The sequence below is a fragment of the Hylobates moloch genome, unplaced genomic scaffold (genome assembly GCF_009828535.3).
Source record: "Hylobates moloch isolate HMO894 unplaced genomic scaffold, HMol_V3 SCAFFOLD_14, whole genome shotgun sequence".
NCBI classification, from domain to species: Eukaryota; Metazoa; Chordata; class Mammalia; order Primates; family Hylobatidae; genus Hylobates; species Hylobates moloch.
Window position 1 is genome coordinate 7876030 of NW_026652289.1, and position 25125 is coordinate 7901154.

Consider the following 25125-nt stretch of genomic DNA (forward strand, 5'->3'; position numbering starts at 1 on the left):
AATATGATCGGACTTCTATTTTAGAATGACCACACTGGGTACAGTGTGGAGAATAGATTGGGAAGGATAAAGACTAGAAACAGGGTAGCCAGTGTGAAATGTGCCTTTTTAAAAACATATATTGTTATGATGATGATGGTGGCCAGAACTAAGCACCGGGAGATTAGAATGGAAGAGAAGAAACTGACTTGAGAGCAATGCCGGGGGTAGCGTGGACAGGGATTTGTGATGAATTAGATACAGGTGATGAGGGAGTGGGAGAAAACAAGGGTAGCTCTCACGTTTCCGTTTCTGGCACTGGATGAGGAGAGGTTTGGGGAGAAATGCAACACTTAAGAGCATTATTCTCAAAACAATGGGGTGCGACTGTTGACTCAGTAAAGCAAAGCAAGTGTGGGGACCTCAGCTGGTGGTCCAGTGATGGATGCAGAATCACCTTGAGGCAACATACCTGAGTTGCTGGCTTGCCAAGCAAGGGTTTTCCCTAACCTTTATAGTAGGAGACCCAAAATGATGACAATGGCAGAGCCAGAATTATGAAAGGCATCTAGAAATCAATTATTTTCAAGTATCTCAGTGCTATTGAGAAATCAGCAAGCTTTGTGAGAGCAGTTGAGAGAGGAAGCCCAGTATATGATTAACTTGGAGAGGGCACAATTCGCCTCTGGCTATTTGAAAACCAGGTTTGAAAAGTCCTCTCCTGTTTACAAAATAGTGGAGGCAATTTCCAAGGAAGAATGTTCTTTGCTCTCTGCACTGAGAACCAGAAACTGTCTCCAAAGGAATGTCCACTAGCATAACTTCCCATGTAGCTATGGTCAAACTATAATGGAATGTCTGCTAGAAGTCAGCTTTTTCTGTCCATTCTGCAGAAATAGGAAATTCAGGACAGTTACAGTAACTCGGAGAAAGCTTCTGTCTCTTCGAAAGCAAAGAATTCTATTCTGGTTTATTTATATGAGTATGATTCTGATTAGAAGGAAGGTTAAAGGTAGATCAATTGGTGATGAAATGGATGGGAAAGAACAGTGTTATGGGTTGAATTGTATCCTCCCAAAAAGATATGTTGAAACCCTAACCCCCCCAGTACCTCAGAATGTGACCTTATTTGGAAATAGGATCTTTAGAAAGGTAGTCAAATTAAAATGAGGTCATTAGGGTGGTCCCTAATCCAACATGACTGGAGTCCTTATAAAAAGGGGACAATTTGGACACAGAGACAGGCACAAAGGGAAGCTGATGTGAGAACACCATGTGCACATGAAGACAGAGATTAGAATTATAGAATTATGCTCCTACACACCAAGGAGCTCCTGAGCCTACTAGAAGCTGGGAGAGACCAGCGAAAATACCTCCCTTATAGGCGTCAGAGGGAGCATGGTCCTCCTTCAGACTTTTCACCTCCAGAAATGTGATACAATGAATTGTTCTAAACCACCCAGTTTGCAGTTATTATGGCAGCCCTAGAAAAGTACAAATAACTTAGCTCTTTTAGGAATCTGCTTTTATTTCCTAGTACAATGTCCATTGCCAAATAAATATTAATGTGGAGACCACAACACTCCACGGACCTGTCTTGGAGATCAGGTGATTGTTAAAGTGACTGGGTAAATAATAAATGATGCGAGAAACCGCTTCAACTGATGATGAAATATGCACTTAAGGCTGTGATGATGTGCTTGCCTCCTGGCTGCCAACTCTTGCCCTGGGAAGCACTGAAATAGAAATTGTGGTTTCCGGCTCTGATTCCTACTGAGGAGAGATGAAGATGTTACAAGCCATTGACTCCTTAACCAGTGTACCTTGTCCAGGTCCAGCTCGCTACAAATCCTTCTTTCCAATGAGGAAGCCCCAGTATTTTATCCAGTTCCTTTCCTGCGTTGGCCAGCCTCTTTGCACTTGAGTTCCAGCCTTCATTTTTCTGTCCCTGCAGTAGGATTTTTGTCTTGCTTCCCTTCTTCCTGACTCCTATTAAGGACAGAGTCCTGCCCTTGATTTGGAGGCCCTGGGTCTTGGTCTCTGCTCCTGCAGCTCTACTTCCTTGATCTCCATCATGTGTTGTGGGTTCATACTCCCCTTCTCTCCTATTTGCGCCTCTTTATTTATCTGCTTGTGAAATTGAGAGATTTATAGGCAGGTCTTCCCTAGTGCCAAGAGCAATCTGTCAGAACATCTTTCTAGAGTCAGCTTCTAAGGACCCCCTTGTTCTCTTGCCCTGCGTTTCTAGCTTTGCTTGGTGTCTGGGTCTTGAGCCTTCCTGCCCCGGGCCTGGTCATTGTAATCGCAGTGACTGCTCATGCTGGGGCCACTCACCTGCTCCCTTTAGGCCCTGTAAGCTCAGTATTGGATTCCAGCCAGCTCCACTGATTCTGCAGTGTTTGCTTGTCTCTACAAAGCTCTCTTTGTCGCTTGACTCAATCAGCCAAGACCTTAAAATGATTACCTACCTTAAAGCTTCTCTGAGAAGCCCAGTATAAATCCTTACAAATCAGGTTTTTAGAACTCAGCAAAACATTCAGTTGAAAGCTCACTGCTCTATTCACAATGGGAGGCACACTGACAAAATCCCTTATTATTTGCATTGCTGCTCTTCAGCACGAATTCAACGCCCGCGAGTCGTCTGTGGTGACACCGCAATTCAACCACGGCTTTGTTTTCACTTGATGGAAACACTTGAGCACCAAGCAAATGCTGCTTTGGCTCCAAGACATCAACCACCAAATCACCTATGCTTTTTTGGATGCACCCTGTAATGGCCCACCTGGGAGGCAGGACAAAACACGGAGAGGAAGCCAGGCTTTCATGTTGGCCACTCCTGGCTTTACGCCTTGGTAGATGGGTAACTGGACAAATTACTTAACTTTTCTGAGCCTCATATGATGAAATCATAATGAATGTGAGGACTTTAGAACTGAATGCTTGTTCATCTTGACGTTTCTGTAGGATTTCTTAATTTTAGTCACCCCATGTCTAGTCTTTGGTCAACCATTTGTCTCTGCTTAGATGAACAGCAGGGATGTGGATTCTGTTTTTGTCTTGATGAATGGCATTCTTACTCCTCTGCCTTTTCCTTTTCAATTGATCCCTTCATATCTTCTCTACCTTCGAGATATTTATCTCATGTTGCCAGCCTCTAAATAACAGACCCTTTGAAGCACGTTAGGCCTTTAGGCAATTTATCCAGACTCCCAGTCTCATGCTTTCACCTGGGTTATCTCTTCTGCTATCACTTTTGCCCTAGTTTTGATCCATCTCACGTGGAAATCTGCTCCACCATGAGATTCACATGTTGTAAATCTTGGAGATAACACACTAGGCCAGAAGGAAAAAATCCAGACTGAGCATAGTGGCTCACACCTGTAATCCCAACACTTTGGGAGGCCAAAGTATGAAGATCACTTGAGCTCAGGAGTTCGACACCAGCCTGAGCAATAAGCTGAGACCGCATCTCTACAAAAAAATTAAAAAATTATCCGGGTATGGTGGCGCACACCTGCAGTCCCAGCTACTCAGGAGGATGAAGTCGGAGCATTGCTTGAGCCTGGGAAGTTGTTACAGTGACCCGTGATTGCGCCACTGCACTCCAGCCCAGGTGACAGAGTGAGATCCTGTCTCAAAAAAAAAAGAAAGAAAAGAAAAGAAGGAAAAGACCCAGATTGCCATCAATGGCTCGCTGGGTCACTCTGGAAGTGAGGTCAGTGGGCTACAGGGTCTTCTGCAAAGTATAGATAACTGCATACGTCCTTCCTCTACCCTTTCATTGGGTATAACATGGACTATTGAATATTCGAAGTTGTTTTTAGCATTCAGAGCCCTACAAATATGAATATTGCTTGCTCTCTGGATATCTAAGATGTGACCAGATGTCATGAGACTTGTGTGTTTTGGGGGGTGTGGGGCTTGTATGAGCAGAAGAGGCATGCTGGCAATAGAACATGCCACAACATATTTGAACATGTAGCAGGTCAGCCAGACTTACTGTGGGGGCAGGGGTAAGGAGAAGCACACTGTTCTGGGCTGCTGTGAGGCTGTGAGTCTGTTGGTCGTAGTGGACTTCTTTATTGCAGATCTTTAAATCACATGCTGAGTGGGCACGTTAAACAGAGTTTACAGAGAGGTACACTGTCAGAGCAAGTACAACTGCTAATAGAGTAGGTTTTAAATGCTCTCACTACAAAAAAGAAAATATGTGGGGTGATGGATATATCATTAACTTGATATAATTATTCTAAAATGTATATTAAAATATCACATTGTAATCCCTAACTATATATAGCTATTATTTGTTAATTAAAAATATATGTGGGCTGGGCGTGGTGGCTCACACCTGTAATCCCAGCACTTTGGGAGGCTGAGGTGGGCGTATCACCTGAGGTCAGGTGTTCGAGACCAGCCTGGCCAACATGGCGAAACCCTGTCTCTACTAAAAATACAAAAATTAGCTGGGTGTGGTGGTGGGAGCCTCTGATACCAGCTACTTAGGAGGCTGTGGCTGGAGAATTGCTTGAACCCAAGAGGCGGAGGTTGCCGTGAGCTGAGATCACACCACTGCACTCCAGCCTGGGCAACAAAAGGGAAACTTCGTCTCAAAAAATAAAAAATAAAAATAAAAATGTGAACAAATAAAAATGTGAAAATCTTAAAAAGAGTAAGAGTTTCTGGCAGACTCAATAGAGGCAAACTAAGAAAGATGCAGAAAGCAGCCCTTAGGACGGGTGAAAACACATTTAGATCACTCAAATACCTTATCAGCTAAGATTATCATGCAAGCATTAAATTCCAGTAAAGGAATAGACTAATTTAGAAAATAATCACTTGAACAATGTAAGAGTTTCTGGGAAGAATATGGACTTTTGCATGAAAAATTAAACCATGAAAGTTGTTTGTCTAACATTTATGAAGACAGGATTTCTCAGAAGGGAAATTATGCCTGCCGGGATGTTGCGTATCCAGCCCAGAATCAAAGCTTCCCATGTTGCTATGACAAATTCCCTTATTCTCTGCCCCAAGGACATGGTGTGGTGAAAGCAATGCTGCCTTATGGCTTGGATATGGTTAGCTCAGTTCTCAGCCAAGGTCACCCTGGAAGGACAATTGACGCTTGAGATAATGGGGTAGAAAATAACATGTGTCTGAAGACTTCCATGCAAATTAAAATCAATAAAATGTATCTCACCGGCTAGCTTCATGACTGTGTTTCAGATGACTGTGCACTTTCTAGAAAACATTTTGCCTTTTTGTTCAAACGGTATCCTCAAAGATGACTTCCTACTATCTGCATCAGCCTTGTTTATTTCTAGCTGTCACATGCTCCCTCCAAGAACAAAGCTTGGCCACCCTGAAGAATGTTACAAAGAATGAGCCAAGACTCCAAAGGAGAGGGCTCTAAGAGAGACACTCTGGAATGTTCAGAGCTGTGGCAACTATCTTGTTGCATGTGTGTGTAGTTTTCTCAGGAAACTGCTTGGAGGATAACTACTGCCATTTGGATGCATACCTTGGCTATGTGGGTTTTAATTAGGTGTGCCGCTTTAGAGTCACACCCATACTAATGCCTGTAGGACTTATGTAGTTAAGTGTTTTCTTTCTTTTAATCCATCCAAGTAAAGGAGCAATAGCACAAAACGCACTTTGGTAAGGGTTGCAGTGCTGAAAGGACGTCTGTTATTAAATGGTTGCTTGATTTTTAATCATTGACTAAAATGAAATAATCATTCTGAAGCAGGAGAGCATCAGACAGAAAAAGAGAGATGAGGCTGGACACAGTGGCTCACACCTCTAATCACAGCTACTCAGGAGGCTAAGGTGGACAGATCACTTGAGGTCAGGAGTTTGAGACCCACTTGGCCAACATGGTGAAACCCTATCTCTACTAAAAATAAAAAAATTAGCCAGGTGTGGTGGCACACACCTGTAATCCCAGCTACTTGGGAGGCTGAGGCAGGGATTTCATTTTCTATTCAGTGATTGGAAAGAAGCAAAATACATTTCTTTAGGTACTGATATACAGTAACGCCATGATAAGTTTTTAGGACCTAGTCATCCCCACATTATTGTGATTGTCATCACTGGAAAAGGTTATTTCAAATAAGTTCACCTCTGAACTTTCTAAGGACATATTAGATTTTTGTCTGTCAGAGCACCACTATAACACCATTACCATTCCAGTGAAACAAAAAGAAACTCAAGACTGTAAAATTAGCTTTATAGTGTTTGCCATTGTTTCACAAGTTACAGTAATTCCATTTATCGGAAGAGAAAAAAAAGGTGATGGAGACACATATGGAAATAAAGGATTTGACAAATAAAGGGATGAATTCATAACATACAAAAGTAGATATTTAAAGCTGTCTGGTCATTGTATGATTGGGTTCAGTGATGACAGAGTATCCACAGTTAGTGTGAGATTTCCAACATACACCAAATAGTAGCTCAGCCTTGAGAAACATGAACCACCATTCTGCTGGAGCAAATCCAAGCTTAAGACTTGCTTAAGAGCCATGGGAAAGCAAGGACATATATCTTGCAACACTGTATAAGGATCAGATGTGGTTCTATATATAGCAAGAGACCGAAGTGTGATCAAGATTTTGGTAAGTACACACTGCCAGGAGTTACAAGTAGTGGGATTGTTTGCATATAAAATCTGCATGTCATTTGGGATTTCCATCACCATAACATTCCCATGGATTTCATTAAGTAGCATTTTGGAGTCCATCCTTCTGGAATGGAGATTCTGTTTACAAAAGCCTTATTTTTGTAACTTACAATTCCATGACACCTTACAGAAATAATTCCTCAAAAATGGATCCAAGTCGGCTGCTATCCTTCCTCTCCTGGCTGCTATGTAACACTTCGTGTCAGCACACAAACACAGCTTCCTTTTGTGATCTGGAGGTTTGTTTTTGTAAAAAGCCGCTGATACAGTCATACTTCCTGTAATGATTTGATTTAATACGACACCCTTAATCCTGAGATTTGATTGCAGATGAAAGAATACAGCTAAAACTACAGTGAATGAAAAAAAAATCTTCCCTTTGAACTTCCCTCCAATCAACTTCTTGGAAGCTCTTTACTTTTCTATATTAAGTAAATTTGCATAAAGTAACAGTCAGCTGAGAGATCACGCATTTCCTAGCTCAGAGTCAACAACTTCTGATTTTTTTTTTTAAGGAAATAGATACTCTATAATCAACTATAGTAATTCCCTTGGAGTCTAATTTTGAGTAGATCTAACTTTTATTTACTTAAATATTTTTGAGGGTGAAATTAGAAATTTTAAGTAGGTGGGAAGGCATGGACACTAGGTAAGATTTGGCCTTGAATAAAGATAAAATTAGAGCTAAGTACTACATCATGTGGCAAGGGTTGCTAACCAAACAAAACTTAGTGATGGACTTTTAGGAGGACTCTTTTGTAAAACCATCAGCCTAATTCTGCAAGTGAGGCTTGAGAATCTGGGCTCCTGTGCACCCACATGGAGGGCGACTTTGAGCCCATCCTTCTAGGGTGATGCCCCAGGGAAGACCATTCCTCACTATGGAGGCTCAGACAGTGCACGCTGCTCCACACTGCACACATGACTGTCAAAGACCGGGTTCCCTGTGTTCAGCTGAAATTTTCCCTTGATAATTGGGCAAGCCAGGGAAATATGTTTCTGGAATACTCCCCGCCTCTACTACTAGTTGTATGAATATCATAAACTCCAAGTAAAGAAGCATGTATTTCTCTTGTAGAAATGGGCATAGTTTGGGATTATGTGAACACTCTTTGTAAGTTTGTCAGATTTGGCAAATAACTATTCAGGACAGGAGTTTCAGTTAAGTTTGAAGATTTGTCTAATTTCCAAGGCAATTTTGTAATATATGGGGGAAAAAAAGGTTGCACGTAAGACATTTAAGGCATCCTTAAAAAGTCTACACAAATCAAAAATTACTCCATATAGGACATATTCTGCACATACAGATTGCCTGGCAGCCCTAGCTCTCTGGCATTATATTCAGATTACAAAGACTTTACCTACATATATGACATTGTTGGCTTTTATACTCGTGTATCAGTTCTGTCCTTTGACTTCCACCATCCATTCTTATAATTTTTATTAGCTATTAACTATCAACTCCAATCAACCGCCTTCTCTTGGTCTTCTATTTTTACACACTGCCAACATAGCGATTGAAAAGTAAAAATTCCTGCCCTCAATATGTGGATATCTGAATGTCCATAAATTCCTAATTTGATTTTGAATTGATTATTTTTTAACCCACCAATCTATTTGACTTTATAGAATGAACAGCAAATATGAAGAAACAGTCAACTAAGCACATATGATGCTGAAAAGAAATTGGGTGCAAGATGAGGAGGGCCATAGGGTTAAGTGAAGTGAGGTGGCTGAAGGTCTAGTTTTGCCTCATGTTTCTTTTCTTTTCTTTTCTTTTTTCTTTTCTTTTTTTTGTTTTTGAGATGGAGTTTCACTTTTGTTGCCCAGGCTGGAGTGCAGTGGCACGATCTCGGCTCACCGCAACGTCCACCTCCTGGGTTCAAGCGATTCTCCTGCCTCAGTCTCTTGAGTAGCTGGGATTACAGGCACGCGCCACCACACCTGGCTTGTGGGCGGGCAGATCACGAGGTCAGGAGATCGAGACCATCCTGGTTAACACGGTGAAACCCTGTCTCTACTGAAAATACAAAAACAAAATTAGTTGGGCGTGGTGGGGGGCGCCTGTAGTCCCAGCTACCCGAGAGGCTGAGGCAGGAGAATGGCGTGAACCCGGAAGGCGGAGCTTGCAGTGAGCCGAGATCGCGCCACTGCACTCCAGCAGCCTGGGCGACAGAGCAAGACCCAGTATCCAAAAAAAAAAGATAAATTGAAGTGTAAAGTGTATGCAGTTAATCATTTAGAATTGAATGTTAAGCTTTTGACTTTCAAGTGTAAGTCAGTCTTCCCAGGGGAAGAAAATTAAGAGACTCTTGTACCTACCCAGAGTTTAACAATCCGAGACTAGATTTCGAGTGCGCACCACAGAACTTGGAAATCAAGACTGGAAATGCTAGTACCTTTCACTTAAAAAAAATGCATCATGGAAAGCTATGATAAAACTAGTTATTTCAGAAATTCAATAGAAGAAAAGTCTAGCAAGAATGAAAGCCAAAATTGAGAGCCTGAGAGTCTTCACTGTACCATGTGGTCAAATGTCTGACCTTTTGAACATCATGACAGCATGTAGAACCAAACCTAGTCAAAGGCCTAGCGCTTTCATTTTTCTCTTCTTTTCTCTTCTTCTCCCTCCAGCTGGGCATATATATTAAAGACTCAAATAAGGGAGACAGAATAATACTAGAGTGCAAGTGCCACTATTTTTTCATGCTGGAGTAGAAATGCCACCTTAAAAATATATCTTCGTTTACATTTCGATAATATTGAAATGACAGTCTATTAAAAATTGGGAAATTTAATTCAAATAAAAATCCAACAAAATAGCTGTTTTGATTTATTAAATATCTGATTCATTCATTCATGGCATTTTTTTTTCACCTTAAACCAGCTCTTTAGATTTCTGGACACTCTGCATTGTGTTGCAATTTCCCCAGGATAAAAAAGGGAGCCAATGCATGACTCCCAACCCCATCCCAAAGGAGTGGGGTTGGGTGACTCAGTGCTTTGCTGTGCAGAGCCACCGTCCGCCAGGCACCATGTGAGCGCTGTCTATTTTATTGCTGAATAAGACGTGGCTTGTGGGGCACACGGATTTACTGCTGTTGACTCTGTGGTTTCTCAAATGGAACACAACGTTTTTTAATGGTCTCATTGAGAAAACCTAACACATTAGAAATGTTTCAAAATTCAAAAGCCTTTTTGGGTCAGGAATACTCCACTACTTTGGCTCCTCCTTAGTTGGGTGTTGAGCGCGAATCTGTTTCAAGCAGAAGACTGACCAGATATAATAAATTAAGTTTGCTATCTAAATCCTTTGTTAGCATAGTAACACGAAAGTATTACGTACAAAGTAATAATAGTTAAGGTTCCAGGAAAATGGTAAGTTTCAAATCAGATACAACTTCAGAGCTATTTATTGAATATTATATGATTTGTTGACTTACACATATATTGGTTTTTAAGACACTCTTAAAAACCAGACACTCTTAAGGCACTCTTAAGACCAGATATTCAGATAAATTGAAACAACTATTTTGTTTGATTTTTATTTGAATTAAATTTCCAATTTTAATAGACTGTGATTTCAATATTATCTAAATATAAATTAAGATATATTTTTAAGGTGATATTTCTGCTGCACTATTTGTTTTGAGTGTGTAGAGCAAAAGATAAGATGATCAAGTCTTCCAAATTTGGCTGAAATTGATATGCTAAATGACAATACAAAATTTTTTTTGGATCTTATGCTACGTCATTGTACCATATACAATATAAATGAACACGATTTTTAATCAGCATCACATTCAAATTAGCATTGATATAAATACTGTGAAAAGAATTTAATAGTGCAACAGAAAAGGTGTAAACATGCCCGTGGCATTATTTTGTTTTATTATACCACACTATACAGTAAAAATAGCAAGTATAATAACTAAAAGAGATGATATCTAACTACACTGACATGTAATATTTTTTAAGGAATGGAGATCTAAAGCAACCTTCCATAAAATTATCAACAGACAAGGAAAAAAAACCATCTAAATAATTAAAGACAACATCCTCCCTCTCGTTCATGGATTAAGGGCATTCTTTAAACTTTCACAAACTTTACTCCCACTATCCTTACACCTGCCTTAAACTACTTCAGTTCCAAGCCAGGGGTTTTAGCCACATTTTCTGTTTAATGGGAGGACATTTGCAAATGCAGTAACATCAATATATATCCAGATTTGCTGTAATCTATACCATCATTTCACTGATAACCTGAATCCACTTTATTTTCCCCATTTTCTCTGAGTCCCAGTGTTCATATTTTTATAGAACTAGAACCAAATAGACATGAACATATTTGTCAAGGACTTGCTGTCTTAATCACAAATGTCTTTCACTGATGACTACCATGATTACGCTTGAAGAGCCAGGGCCTGTGTGTGTGTGTGTGTGTGTGCACGTGTGTATGTGTGTGTGCATGTGTGCGTGTGTGTGCGTGTGTGACTGTGTGTGTGTTTGGTGGGGGAATCATGCGTACATCTTTGTATGTATGCAGGGGCTGAATATTCATGGCCACATTCTGCTTGAGTGAATGCACAAACCTGTCTTTGTTTGAATGAAATGAGAATTCACCTTTTGGACATTTAACCAGTCTAGCCCATTTATTTTTTGCCTCAAAAGAATGCAGGGCACTAGACCCCTGAATCTGGCCCGGAGCAAAATGTTACCTCTTGGTATGAGCTTTATTTAAATAGCAGAGGTATTCTTTACAGGCTTGAGATTTTCAAATCTTGTTCATGCATCAAAGAGTCATCTTGTTTATGAGCTTCTTACCTTCAGCTCCTCTTCTTCCTCATGGCCCCACCAGACCTTACAAACTTCAGCATCTGAGAACATTTCCTGTATTGTCAGGCAGCTGAATTTTTCTTTTGTGCTAACTGTAATCAGCAAGCATGACTGAGACAACAATTACTCTCAAGAGCTTTATTTTGCTCTTGGAATGTCAGGGGATAATCCTATGTAGTTCCTTTATGGGCAAGGCATTTTAATAGATAAGAAATGAAATGGCTGAAAGAAATATTGGCCAATAATAATGAAATGAAGAGAGGCCAGGTCTGGATGCCACAGGGATATGGGACCCACAGAGTCAGTTTTCCACATGGCTTCAGAAAGTTGCTTTGAAAACGATGTCCAGAGCAGAGCTTTTGAACTTTCATTTGTACACAAATCATCTGGGGTTCTTGTTAAGATACAGACCCCAATTCTGTAAGTCTGGCTGGGACCTGAGAATCTACACATTACTAATAAGCTCTCAGATGGTGCTGATGTGGCAGGTCTGTGAACCACATTTTGAATGGAAACATTTTGAATGGAAAGAGGATAGTAGATTCAAAAAAAAAAAAAAAATAGAGGAAACAATGGCATCAGCCCCATTTGTGTAGGTTTCCACAGTTGTGAATTACAGATCTGATCAGTATCCTTCCATACAATTCAGTCCACTGAAGAAAGGTAAAAATGAAATTGCTATATTTTGTGAACATAGAGTCTCTCTACCTCCTTTTAGGTATTACCACATAGACATAATTAGATATAATATTTTTCCTGCTTGAACAAAAACAGCATGTTTTAAAGCAGTGAGATCAATGAATACTGAACCACAATTCAACTCTCAGCCATAAGGCCATTGGTTAAATAAATATCTTGTATTACAGCTAATAATTTTGTATAGAAATACATTTCCTTTTAATGTCAGCATTGCTAAATGTCTGTTTATCTAACAGGACATTATTCCAATTGCCCTACACCAAGCTCTTAGAAATGCAGCTTTATTTTATACAGTTTGAATTATGAGAGTTCACTTTCAGACGAAGCACTTAACAGGAAATCTCTCAAACACAGAAATGCTGGTTTAGCCACAAGATCAAAGGAAAACATTGATTTTGTATGTCCGTGCAGTTTTTGAGAGTGCGTCTACCCATTTGCATTTTCACAGCAATCTTTGTGTTTGAAGGGAGTTCTGATGTGGAAATAGCTTGCAGAGTTAAACCTGGATGGCACCCCTGTGATCAGACATTGCTCTGTTGTAATAAAAGTGTCCTCAGTTCTCTTTCCCTCTGATCCTCCTGCCTGTACTTCTCCTCAAGTTGCTGTTTCTCAGAATCTGCACAGTAAAATGTGCAATGTGGGCTCTTCCGAATCTGTTCAAACTGACTGAAATCAGCCACATATTTTCCATTTTTGGAGAGAGATACCACAGGCACAAACTCAAAACCCCAGTAGATTTCCTCTGGGATATAAGATGTTCGGCTCTGGCAGACAGCGCTGGTGGATTCCACAGTGGCATTGAGGAGGACCACAAGCTCAAACTCCTTCTCCTTTAGGTTTTGGGGTGTGAGGTCTCTCAGGGGGCTTGTCTCATCCAGCACGTGGTAGAATGTCATGGGCAGAATGAGGAAGGGGCTCTCAGAGGAGGAGTCCACATGGAATTTGACAGTGGCTTGGTTGAGGAGAATCCGCTCCCCCTCCTTGGTGACGTGGGTCTGCAGGAGCTTGCCAGAGAGCTGGCACTGAATCAAGAGGCTCTTCCTCATATTGGCTACCTGAATCACCAAGCACAGCTTCCCATTCTGCTTGGTGATGACTGCACAGTGGCTGAACTTGATGGTCTCAGCCCGCTTTTTGGGTCTCGCAATTTTGGCCAGGAAGGTTCCGGTGATGAAGATCTCAATCAAGGTCGTGATGACCAACTGAGCAACCAACAGGAAGATGGCATGAGGACATTCCTCTGTGATGGAACGGACTCCATAGCCAATGGTTGTCTGGGATTCCAGGGAAAAGAGAAACGCCCCAGTGAGAGAGTCCACTTTCATGATGCAGGGGGTATGATTTGAAATGGGCTCACCGGGTTCTAAGTCCCCGTGAATAAACGCGATGGCGTAGTAGATGACTCCAAAAAGGAACCAGGTCATCACAAAAGTGGCGGCGAACAGGGTGAGTTTGTATCTCCACTTCATGTCTATCACTGTGGTCCACAGGTCTTGCAGGTACAGTAGGTATATACCATCCACTTTGTCAATTCTCACATTGCTGTGCCCACTCTTGGACATGACACGGGGTCTGTTGGCCTTGAGCCCAGTCCCAGCAGTGTGCTTCACCAGGGGGGTGCTGGACATGCCGATGTGAATGGCATCCATTGCCAGGCTCTGGAAACACTTAGAGAAATGACAAAGATGTTCCATTATCGCCATATGTGGTGGAACTTCCAGAGAATAGAATCGTCATGTGAATGTACATGGAAGTACACAAGAAAGGAGAATTCTGAAGGCAAGATTAACTGATCTATACTCAGGTGGTCGGTAGGGCAGAGTGAGGAGCAGAGGCTTTGCAGAAAAGCAGACCAGGATTAAATGCTGACTCTGTAATTCATCAGCTGTGTGACCTGGAGAAAGCTACTTAACCTCTCTGGACCTCTGCTCTCCAATGTTTAAAATGGCAATACAACCTATTCCTCAGGGGTTTTGTTACTATTAAATAAGGTAAAGTGTTAAAACAGGGCCTCGTATTTCAAAAAAATAATGTTATGCTGTTTTTGGTGATAACAAACTCTTATGCATATATCTCATAGAGTAATATGTTTACTTATATTCAGCTACCATGTATTCCCAATTATAGAAAATGTAAAATTATTTGACTGAGTGTAAATCCAGTACTGCTATAACTAAAATCTACCATCCATGAAACAGTTCTTGATATGGAGAATGTTAGTATACATTTTTAAAACTCAGTAGTAATGCATTTTTTAAAACCTATTTTTTGCATGATATTCTTTGTAATAGCAATTCGTTTTCCCCCTAATCTAATGAATAATTAAGAATCTACAACCTCTCCTAGTTTTGTTATGACTTTGGAGAAAACTCAGTTTGAAACAACCCAAAACATTCTTATAGCAAATAATTAGGCTTTATTAATGGCTTGATCAATATGCTGGTTATTCTTGGAAAAGTGCTACCAATGTCATTTTAGACATGATATTTAGGTATGGCACCAAAATTCTACCTTACTCCTTAGAATTAAGCAGAACCAGCAGGAGAAATCTATTTTAAAGAGCAAATGAAAAAGTCAATAAGTGTAGGCATCTAATATTATAGTAGGAAAGACCTACCTATAAGAAGTGCTGGGCTTCCATGCTCAGCCCCAGGGAATGCTCTGCTCCATGTTAACAGCCGGGAACAAGCTGTCTGTGAGGCCCCTAGCATCTTCTAGTACCTGCCTGGTGACTGACATAAATTTCCCCCACATTCCTTGAAAAAAATAATGTGGGTGATTACAGAGTAACTTTACCTGAGTGGCATGTTTTTCTTCACCTCGTTGGTATTTTAAGAATTAAAAAACTTCCCTTTTATTAAGGAACTGATATACAGATTCATGCATTGCTCTTTCTGTTAGAGCAGTATTATCTCAATAGAAGTTTTGAAAGTAATCCTCTGGGCAAATCCCTTCAAGGAAATGGAAACTGTATCCATTAGCAGCAAACACCTGTTCAGGATGCAATGGGTCCGCTGGGCATTTTAATTTTCCTGTTACATTATTAAGAGTGTGTTATTTAATAAATGCCCCCTTGAAATTGATTTTTCTTTAGAAAGTCGTGTTTTCATTTTTGTTGCAAAGAAGAGCCATAAATTATTCAAAATTTGTTTACCTTGAAGCAAATTCCGCTGTTCTTGGGATCAAGTTAGAAGAAAAGTACAGGACATAATTGATGAACTAGGGCCTTACTATACCCTCAGTAACACTTCTCAGTGTAACGAAGAGGAAAGTGACCACAATAAAGGTCTGGAAATGAAACGCCATGCTGGCATGCCCAAATGCACAGACAAACTTGTAACATGAGCACCAGCAGAGACAAATGCAGCCTGTCTGCAAGTGACTGCATGCATTTTTTTTAAGCTGCTGAGGAAACTGCATGCCATTCAATCCACTGAAATAAAAACAGAAGCTTAAGTTTTCCAGTGTGAGTGATACACAAGTGTCCTGCAGGCACTCAGCCCTCTGCCAGATTCTGGAAAGCTTGGCCCTGTTTTTATGAAGGCAGCACCATGAAGCTTCTGTTTTAAACTCTCTTTCAAAGGGGCAGCAAGCCAGGCTTGGGATGAACTGGATCTGTTTCTTCTTTCTGCTGAGAGAGCTTTTGCTGCAGTCCTGTGTATCTAGTGCTGGAGTTAATGGCATCTATCATACCTCCTATCAAGGCTTGATGGACAGAAATCACAGGACAAGACCTAGAGCATCTGGGTGTGTTGGGGGCAGCATTTCTCAGTGGGAAAGAGAGCAGCTGGCAGTCAGCAGTCAAAGGGCGCCATGGCCCTTTCTGTCCTCCTCCCTCCCTCAAGTGTGTGATGCCCTCAGAACCGTCTACTACCTGGTCACTCACTCCGCAGGTCAGGTGTCTTCTTCAAGGCAGGTAGAAGGTCCTCGCTCCCCTTCACCCACCTGGCTACCATGGGATTCTGCTACTGCCTGAAAGAAAGAGGGACACATGGATTCACAGATGGTTACCAAGTGTACCCCAGTAAAACTGACCCCCGATGATTTTCTAAGAGTTACGCCGTGGCATTTACCTTCCAATCCCTGGAAATCTGGCACAGTGCACAGAATAGGGTAAAGGTTCAAGGAACGATTTAAGAAGGAAGCTGAACCCCAACCACAGCCCTCACCACACAGTTCCCAGCCCCTGGAGGGAGCTCCGTAGCAAAACACCCTGGAAAGAGAGGGTTAACCCACCCTCATTGGAGCCCGCTATGAACTGACCAGCACACGGGGAGGCAGGAAGGGGAAGTGCAGGGGAAGTAAACAGTGAGCACTGGAAGGGAAGAGTCTAGAATATTTTTACCGCCTGTGGAAATGCATTGCTACTGTTGAGTCATAGGACATTAGAGTGGAAAAGATTGTCAGAACCATCCCACTTGACACAGCTGGGTCCTGGCAGAAAGAACAAGGTCCAAAGTCTTTGGAAGCTAGCCCAGGGTTCCTGTCAGTCCACCACAAAATCCCCTGAAACATCCACAGTTTCATGTAATCTCCTTTAAACTCAAGAAGTTCTTTTGCATCTACTTTTTGAAAATAATTCTTCCTAAGCTATCTGCCTATCTATTAATCCATCTTCTATCAATCTATTATCTATCAATTATCTCTCTATCTAATCTATCATCTATTATCTATCACCTATCAATCTATTACCTATCAATTATCTATCTATTTATTACCGGTCTAAATATCTACCTACATATTACCTATCATCTATCAATTATTGATCTATTACCTATCAATTAGCTATCATCTGTATCTCTCAATCATCCGTCTACACCCGTATATTTTTATGTCTGTCACACACACATAGGGCACACTTCCTACGTTTCTTCTGATCTGCCAATTATTTACAGTTATTATTCTCTTATACTTAAAGTATTCCCAATTAACCTGCACATAGTCGTACAGGCTGGATCCTGCCAGTGTGGCCACAGCATGTTTGGCAAATGACCTCTTTGTCATTGCTCTATTAAGACCCAGAATCTTCTTTGTGCCCATCAATCTTACCATAGGCTTTATGAATTGCACTTCATCATAGGCTCTTAATTTATAGAATTTTATTCCTCAGCAGACTTCTTTCATGAAGTTTAATTCATTGTTGATACATACTCTTATTTCATATAATTTTATGTTACTGCTTTAGGTTTTATTCCCTTAGTGATTGTTCAATAGACTTGGCTTAACGTCTAACATGGTAAGCGACAATAACAGTTTCCCAAAAGATAAAAACACAAAGAATGAGAGAAGAATATTTTCTTCTAATTTCCCCTATCTTAACCTTTTTCCCATTAAAAAAAAAATGCAGCTTGCCACCAGTGCTCATTTAATTTTACATAAACATGCTTTTCGAGGCTGAAGCAAATCTGATTGATTTTCAATGTGAAAATAAAATATAAAAATCATTCTTGGAGTTATTTCTAAACAGAACTAACATCAGAATCATCTGAATCATCAGAATTGTCTATTTCGGAAAAATTGGATTCATCAAATGAATCTTTGGCCAACAACTGTTGGAGATCGACATTAACATCATGTGTAGGAATGCTGTGTTTTCCAGGACTTGACATTTTCAGCGATCAAGAATTACTATATTTTGTAAATAAAAATACCACTACTAAAAGCAGAATGCTATAAATAGAATGTTGTCTTTTGTTTCCAAAGTTGATATACTAGAGTGACATGAAAATAATAATAAAAGTGATACACTGTGTGGCAAGATCATCTCCAGGTAAACGTTGCAGCCTCAAGTGCTGCCAGTAAGTATTCTCAGGGCAAATGAGAAAAGGGTTAATCCTCCCAGCTAAGCAATATTTCATATAAACCATTAGCAGTTTTCTTTAATTTCTGAAAATAATGTTTATTTCTGCAGTTTTTGTTATATCGTTTCAGTTTGTGGGTTGGGGTTGCAATTCTTAGAATGGCGATATCTACCTAAGTGAAGTTCTTACAACTATTGAATGGATAGGTCAGTATTACTTTCTCCTATTTCAAACCAGTAAAAGACTCACGGTCTGAGGTCACTGAGTGCTTATGCTGTGAGCATTTGTTTTCTGAAGTTAAAGGAAAGAAAATAAACACACTCCGAAACAGAATGAAACAGAAGGCACATTGAAAAAGGTACTTAGCTATATGGAGAACTACACTTCCAGTGCTGGGGACACAGCAAGGATAATGGGAAATGGAAGGGTGGTACCCATTGCCATCTTGAGGGAGGAAAAATATTCCATCAAAGACAGAGGCTCTTATAAGGATGAACAATCCAAAAACCCACCACAGCAAGCGGGAACACACTGTTCCATCAGAGAAATCAACCTGGAAATGACCAGAAAGCTACCGGACCAGTTGGAAGAAATATATAAGCAAATAATAGGCAAGAATGGAGCTAGAGTGGCCCACGGTGGGAAAGATGCAGATAAATAGTAACTATAGCAATAATAAGATAATGTGATAAATATTCAGAGAAGTAATGATAGCAATAAAGGTTCAAATCAATAATGACAGTCATCATCATCATAAATAGATAACACTTAAACCACCACATGCCTGCCACCATTCTAAGTGCTTTCCACATGGAAACTTATTTAACCCTCACACCAACCCTGAGAGGTAGGCACCATCATTATCCCCATGATGAGGAAACTGAGGCACAGAGAGGGTAAGTGACTCGCCCAAGTTCCCAACAGCAGACATAGGGCAGTGGTACATTCCACAGCAAGGCTCTTGCGCCCATGCCTGCAACCGCCCTGACAGAGGGGCTCAAGCTTAGCCGCATCAGAATCACCTGGAAGGCTCGGAGTTGCTGATTCAGTGGGTTTGGGGTGAAGCCTGAGAATCTGCACATCTAACAAGTCCTCGGGTGATGCTGTCTCTGGTGCTCCAGGAACACACACTGGGAACCACACGTGATATACGGTTTCCCCTTGACAAAGAGTCTTATGGCTCAACTTTCCCTTAGCATCCTAAAATAACATCATTTCACAGAGGCACTGAGAACAGCTGTGTATCCACTCCAAGAATGCACAACCTCTGCCATCCTCCCATAGTTCAATGCCAACTACCCAGGGACTCAAGGTCATGAATGTTTTAAAGCAGGAATATATGGAGAACCTGATCAAAACTGTAACATATTACTAACATGTATTATTATAAATGTTAATATAAATAGTATATGTTGTAGAATATATAAGCATGTATTATAATATTTATAGCTATAGGAAATATATATATAATATAAATAATTCTAGTAAAAACATTAGCTAAAATTAAGTTCAGATAAATCTTTAACTCCCACAATAGATTTTCAGCCCTCATTTATGCTAGTCAGCCCGTGTGTACATGCTATCACTTTTCTCTAAGTCTCAAAACTGAGCTCCTCCAGATTGGAGAAAGGGGAACCTTTCTATGCTGCTGGTGGGAAATTAGTGCAGTCACTATGGAGAACACTACGGAGGCTCCTCAACAAACTAAAGTGAGAATTTCCATAAGCTCCAGCAATTCCACTACTAGGTTTAGATCCAGAGGCAATGAAATCAGTATCTTGAAGACACACCTGCCCTCCCATGTTCATTGTAGCACTATTCACAACAGCCAAGATGTGGAATCCACCCAGTGTCTAACAATGGATGAATGGATAAAGAATATATGGTATATACACAATGGAATATTATTTAGCCATAAGAAAGAATGAAATGCTGCCACGTGGATGGAATAGAAGGCCATTATGTTAAGTGAAATAAGCCAGGCACAGAAAGACTCATATCGCATGTTCTCACGCATATGTGGGAGCTAAAAAGTAGATCTCGGCTGAGCATGGTAGCTCACGCCTGTAATCCCAGCACTTTGGGAGGCCGAGGTGGGCAGATCACGAGGTCAGGAGTTCGAGACCAGTTCGACCAACATGGTCTCTACTAAAAATACAAAAATTAGCCGGGCGTAGTGGCGGGCGCCTGTAATCCCAGCTATTCAGGAGGCTGAGGCAGGAGAATCACTTGAATCCAGGAGGCAGAGGTTGCAGTGAGCCAAGATCGCGCCACTGCACTCCAGCCTGGGCGACAGAGTGAGACTCCGAGACTCCGTCTCAGGGAAAAAAAAAAAAAAAAAAAAAGGTGGGTCTCATGAAAATAGAGAGTTTAATAGTTACCAGAGACTTTGAAGGGGGATGAAAGGGAAAAAAAGAATTGAAATGTGTTTATTATCACTGAACTGTACACTTGAAATGCTAAAGATGGTAAATTACATATGTATATTGTACCTCAATAAAAGGATTTTTTTCAAAAGTATGCATAAAAGGGGGATGGTCCCACTGTCACATGGATGCTTTGATAGGGAAAATAAATTCAGTTTAAGAATGATGTTTTTTTTTATTCCAAGTAAGTACAACATTGATGTCTTTAAAACTTAGAGCTCTCTTAGGCCAGATTTTGAAGGTTTTCAATTTGCTCATCTTGAGAAACCTTCATTCTGCATTTCACAGTGAACTAACAAAGCAAAGGCCCCATAGAAAAAACATTTCTCACTTACAGAAAAATGGGGAGACAGTGGCTCCCCAAAACCGGGGTTCCTCAACTAGGCCTTCAGCGACCTCATTCCACGTCTTTTAACCAGGGTGATGAGGCATAAAGAGTGAAATATAAATCAAATCGTAACTTTGGATTTCCAGACTAAAATTAACATGTGGTGGCTCTCACTTTTAAGCTCTGAAAAAACATAGCTTCCTGTTTGTAAGAAAAGTTGCCTTAAAAGCTTTTTTGCTTTTTTACATGTCGAATATTTCTGACAAATTAATTTTTCAATGATCTCTTTGTTCAGAAATCAAAAATGCCTGGATTAAATTTGACTTTAAGTATCACAGTTTTAAATATTAAGTAGAAAAAAAATGCTTGACAAGAATCTACTTGGGGTTCACTGAGCTCAGGAGGCTTAAAACAATTGAGAATAAAGGCTTAGCTCTCCTCCTTGGGCTCCCTCGACTGTGGTCACAGGAGGACATGCACCACGACCTTTGGCCTTGGCCTTGGGCCATTTTCCTCCTTACCCTACAGAGCAGTGAAGGATCTGCTTTAAAGGCTGGTCTGACTGTTCAAAGTTCAGCTTTTAACTCATCCATACCAGCCAAGGGCACAGATAGCTTTGCCAAGTGGCCTCAGAAACAGACGTGTTCATTGAAAACGAGCAAGGTGGACAAAGTGGATTCTCAGCAGATTCCAGAGGGCAATCCTTTGGTTTGTATCTCCTGGGGAAATTCTACTTTCCTTCTGCAAAAGCACTTTTTCCTTAGACTACTGAGGACTGAAGGATGGCCCAGAAAGAATGACAGCTCCTTGGAGGCTGCGGAATAACTCATTCTCCTCCAGGGGAATTATCAGGATTTCAGGCGAAGAACAGGTTGAGATTACAGGACACTTGGAAGCTAGTTTCCTTTCAGTGACCTGTGTCTGGAAGATGTGTTTGAACTTGGAAACTATTGGTAGAGCTGTGACAATTTGGGAGGTTGTGGTTGATGTACATTGCTCCCAACTATTTGCTGTGCCTCTCGGCTGGGTCCATCCACAAAGGATCCTTCCCCGGGACTTTCATTGCCGGGGCGTAGCAGGGGTGGGGTGTGTGTTTCGTACTCCCTTGTGTCAGGTGTGGCCCTGTCACCTGCTTTGGCCAATGGAGTGTGAACAGCAGTGACCCACACCATGCCTGAAGAGAGGTGTCCGGCTCATCACGCGGCTTGCCTTGCATGTGGGTGGGTCATGGATTGGGCTGTTCCTTCCTTCTGGTAAGTGGGAAGAAGGAAACTTGGAACTGAGCCATAATTCAACTACAGCTGATTTGAAACACAGGTGAGAAAAAATTCTTGTCGCTGTAAGCCACACAGTTCTTAGAGTTGTTAACAAGGCAAAACCTAGTGAAACCTGACCACAGAGACACTGTCACAATTAATACATATTTTTTTATCTTAGGATTATATGCCTGACCTAAAAGGTACTGCATTTAAAGGAAAGATGTAAAGTTCGGAAATATTCTCTTTTTTTTTTTTTTTTTTTTTTTGAGACAGCATCTCACTCTGTCACCCAGACTGGAGTGCAGTGGCACAATCTTGGCTCACTGCAATCTCTGCCTCCTGGGTTCAAGCGACTCTCCTGCCTCAGCCTTCCAAGTAGCTGGGATTCGAGGCACCCGCCATTACACCTGGCTAATTTTTGTATTTTTAGTAGAGATGGGGTTTCACCATGTTGGCCAGCTTGGTCTGGAACTCCTGACCTCAGGTGATCTGCTCACCTCAGCCTCCCAAAGTGCTGAGATTACAGTTGAGAGCCACTACACCCAACTGAGTTCTGCAACAGTCTTAATGTAAACCCTGAATGTTGGTCTATGACTAAACACTGAATACAAAAAGAACCCAAATTCAACAAGATTGTAATGGAAAGAATGGCTTGCCTTATCCCTAAGAACAACATAGAAAAGGTGACTAATTCTCTTTTGATTACTTCTGAGTCAATATTTACATTTATCATGACAAGATAACTTTTTAGGGAAAGTTGTAAGGGTATCATATCCTATCATTCTAATATTTTGTGGAGCAAGAAGCCCCAGTTTAAGGACCTAGTGGCCTCAGGATCTGTAATCACATAAACACACTCGGCCGCCCAGGTACCACTGTCATTAGGTCATTGATAGCTTTCATTTGGGAAGGGACAACTTAAAAGGGTCCAGGCACTTTTCAAAGCAGTTATAGATATTATCTTATTGAATCCCTCTCTTTACCTTGGGAAGAAATTATTTTCTCTATTTTCTAGGTGAGGAAACTAAGCTTAGAGAAATTAAATAATTTACACACATTCACAAAGTTAATAAATGGAGCACCTGGTGAGCAAACCAGCTCTGTCTGCTCCCACGGCTGCACTGCTATCTAACCACCGTCATCGGCATTAGCTTGCAAAGGAGTCTCGTGGTGCAGTGTGACAAAACTAAGTTCCTGCTCACTACTCGTCAGCATCCATTATAGATTAAGCAGCTATAATTAATTGACTCATTGCTCACGCTGTGCCAGGCCTGACATTAGGCATTATATATTAATTTAATTCTCACATAGACTCTGAGTTAGGTACTACTATTATTCCCATATTCCAGACAAAGGAACTGTGATATAGCACAAGGTATGTTGGAATCCATAGTCCATGCTTCTGATCTCAACACTGGGTCTCTAACTTCAGTGTGCTTTAGAATCACCTGGAGGGGTTGATAAAAATGGAAATGACTGGGCCCTACCTCAGAATTTCCAATTCAGCAGGTTTGGGGTGCAGCCAGAGGGTCTGTAGTTCTGATAATTTCCCAGATATCCCTGATGCTGTTAGACCTTAGACTACACTTGGAAAACCACGATCTATACTCTTCACTACTTAAAAGTTATCTGGAATATGGAGAAAATGAATAAGCCAAGAAATTAGATTGTCTAAAATTTAGTATCATTACTTTCAAACAAAGGAATGGAGAAAGTCACTGGGGTTAAATATATAAGTACTGCAGTGGCCAGGTGGAGTTTTTAGTTAGAAAATGTTTCCTTGGGATTAGAAGTTCGGGTGTAATGTCTTGGCAAAAAGTTGAGAATTGCTGGAAAAAAGCAAACAGTCAGTAGAAAACTGCTCTCAGGTTTCTTCCTTGGATAATGGGTATCATTAAGGGAGGCTTTTAGCATTGGCCTAGCTGGGAACATTGGAGGACTGTGGAGAGAACCTAGATTCTAGGCTGGGAAAGTTAAGGCTGGAGGACATTAGGGGTTCTCTTGCTGAAGTGTGTGATTCAGGTGTTCCACACACATAAAGGGATTTGTGGTTAAATACTTTTGGAAGGATTTGCCTACTGGAGCTGAAGCTGGGCCCCCAAACACCCCTTGTCTTCACTCTTTGGAAAGTCACATTGCACATTTGTTTATTACAGTTTCTGAGACGTCCTACAGTTATAAAACCTGCTTAACTGTAGCTGTGTGTGTGTGTGTGTGTGTGTGTGTGTTTAGCCTTTTTATGACATTTGAGAACACTTTGAGGAGTGCCGATCTGGTCTAAACTCTATACTTTATATCTGGGGAGATAAAAGGATCAAAAAGTTTGAGTAACTTGTTCAAGGTTACCGAGCCAGTAACAAGGTTACAGCTGGAAACAAGCTTTTGTGAATCTTAGTCCATTTTACAGGTAGGTTTCTGTCTTCGTGGTCATGCTATATGTTGAGATGAGTTATCCATCTCACTGGCTACTGGAAACAGGGTGGTATAGAATAGTGTGACCCCTCTCCCCTCATCCGACCGCAGCATACCCATCATCAGAAATGCAGGCTCTCAGGCTCCACACCTGAGCTACTGAACCAGAATTTCTGGGGGTGCAGTTCCCAAGAACCTGTCTTCAAAAGAACTCAATTTCCCCAAGCAATTCGGTAGCTGGAGTTTGCTAGTGATGCCTTGGGAAATTGGAGAGGTGCCCCTCTCACCCTACTATGCATTAGAAAAGCAAAAAGTGTTCCTTTACAGACCAATCCACATTTGCATTGCATGTGAGCATGTAATAATGCAATTTGCCTCTGCGGTCAGATATGTAGCTTTTTTCCTATGTTTCTGTTCCATTATTATTGTTTGAAATTCCATAAGTACTAAAAAAAAATTCTTTTCCATCTCTAAATGTGGTTTGCATCGTTGTTCCCTTTACTCCTCGATGAGAATTCTTTAAAAACTTTTTTTTAATCTCATAAAACATCAACCCTTCTGTACTCGACAAAGACAAGTTTAAACAGATTCCGGGCCCAACAGGGGACTCATTTGCCATTTTCCATGGCAAAGAATCTGAGCGCTGGAATAAGCCAGAGGTATCATTTACTGAATATTTTCATAAAGACAGTTTAATTTCAGGCCC

At 40.9% G+C, this 25125-nt stretch overlaps 1 protein-coding gene across 2 annotated transcripts in view; it reads right to left on the reverse strand.

Annotated features, from left to right (window-relative positions):
- Positions 1–12557: 12557 nt before the first annotated feature.
- KCNJ15 (potassium inwardly rectifying channel subfamily J member 15) overlaps positions 12558–25125 on the reverse strand; it is a 46234-nt gene continuing 33666 nt past the window's right edge. Inside the window, exons 2-3 of one of the 2 annotated variants that reach the window (XM_058427568.1) lie at positions 16068–16165; positions 12558–13860 (exon numbers count right to left, since the gene is read on the reverse strand). In XM_058427568.1, coding sequence (XP_058283551.1) covers positions 12715–13842 — 1128 coding nt within the window. In that variant the 5' untranslated portion in view covers positions 13843–13860; positions 16068–16165 and the 3' untranslated portion in view covers positions 12558–12714. Of the gene's footprint in view, positions 13861–16049; positions 16166–25125 lie in introns of those variants that run through there. The other variant, XR_009209686.1, reaches the window with a different exon arrangement.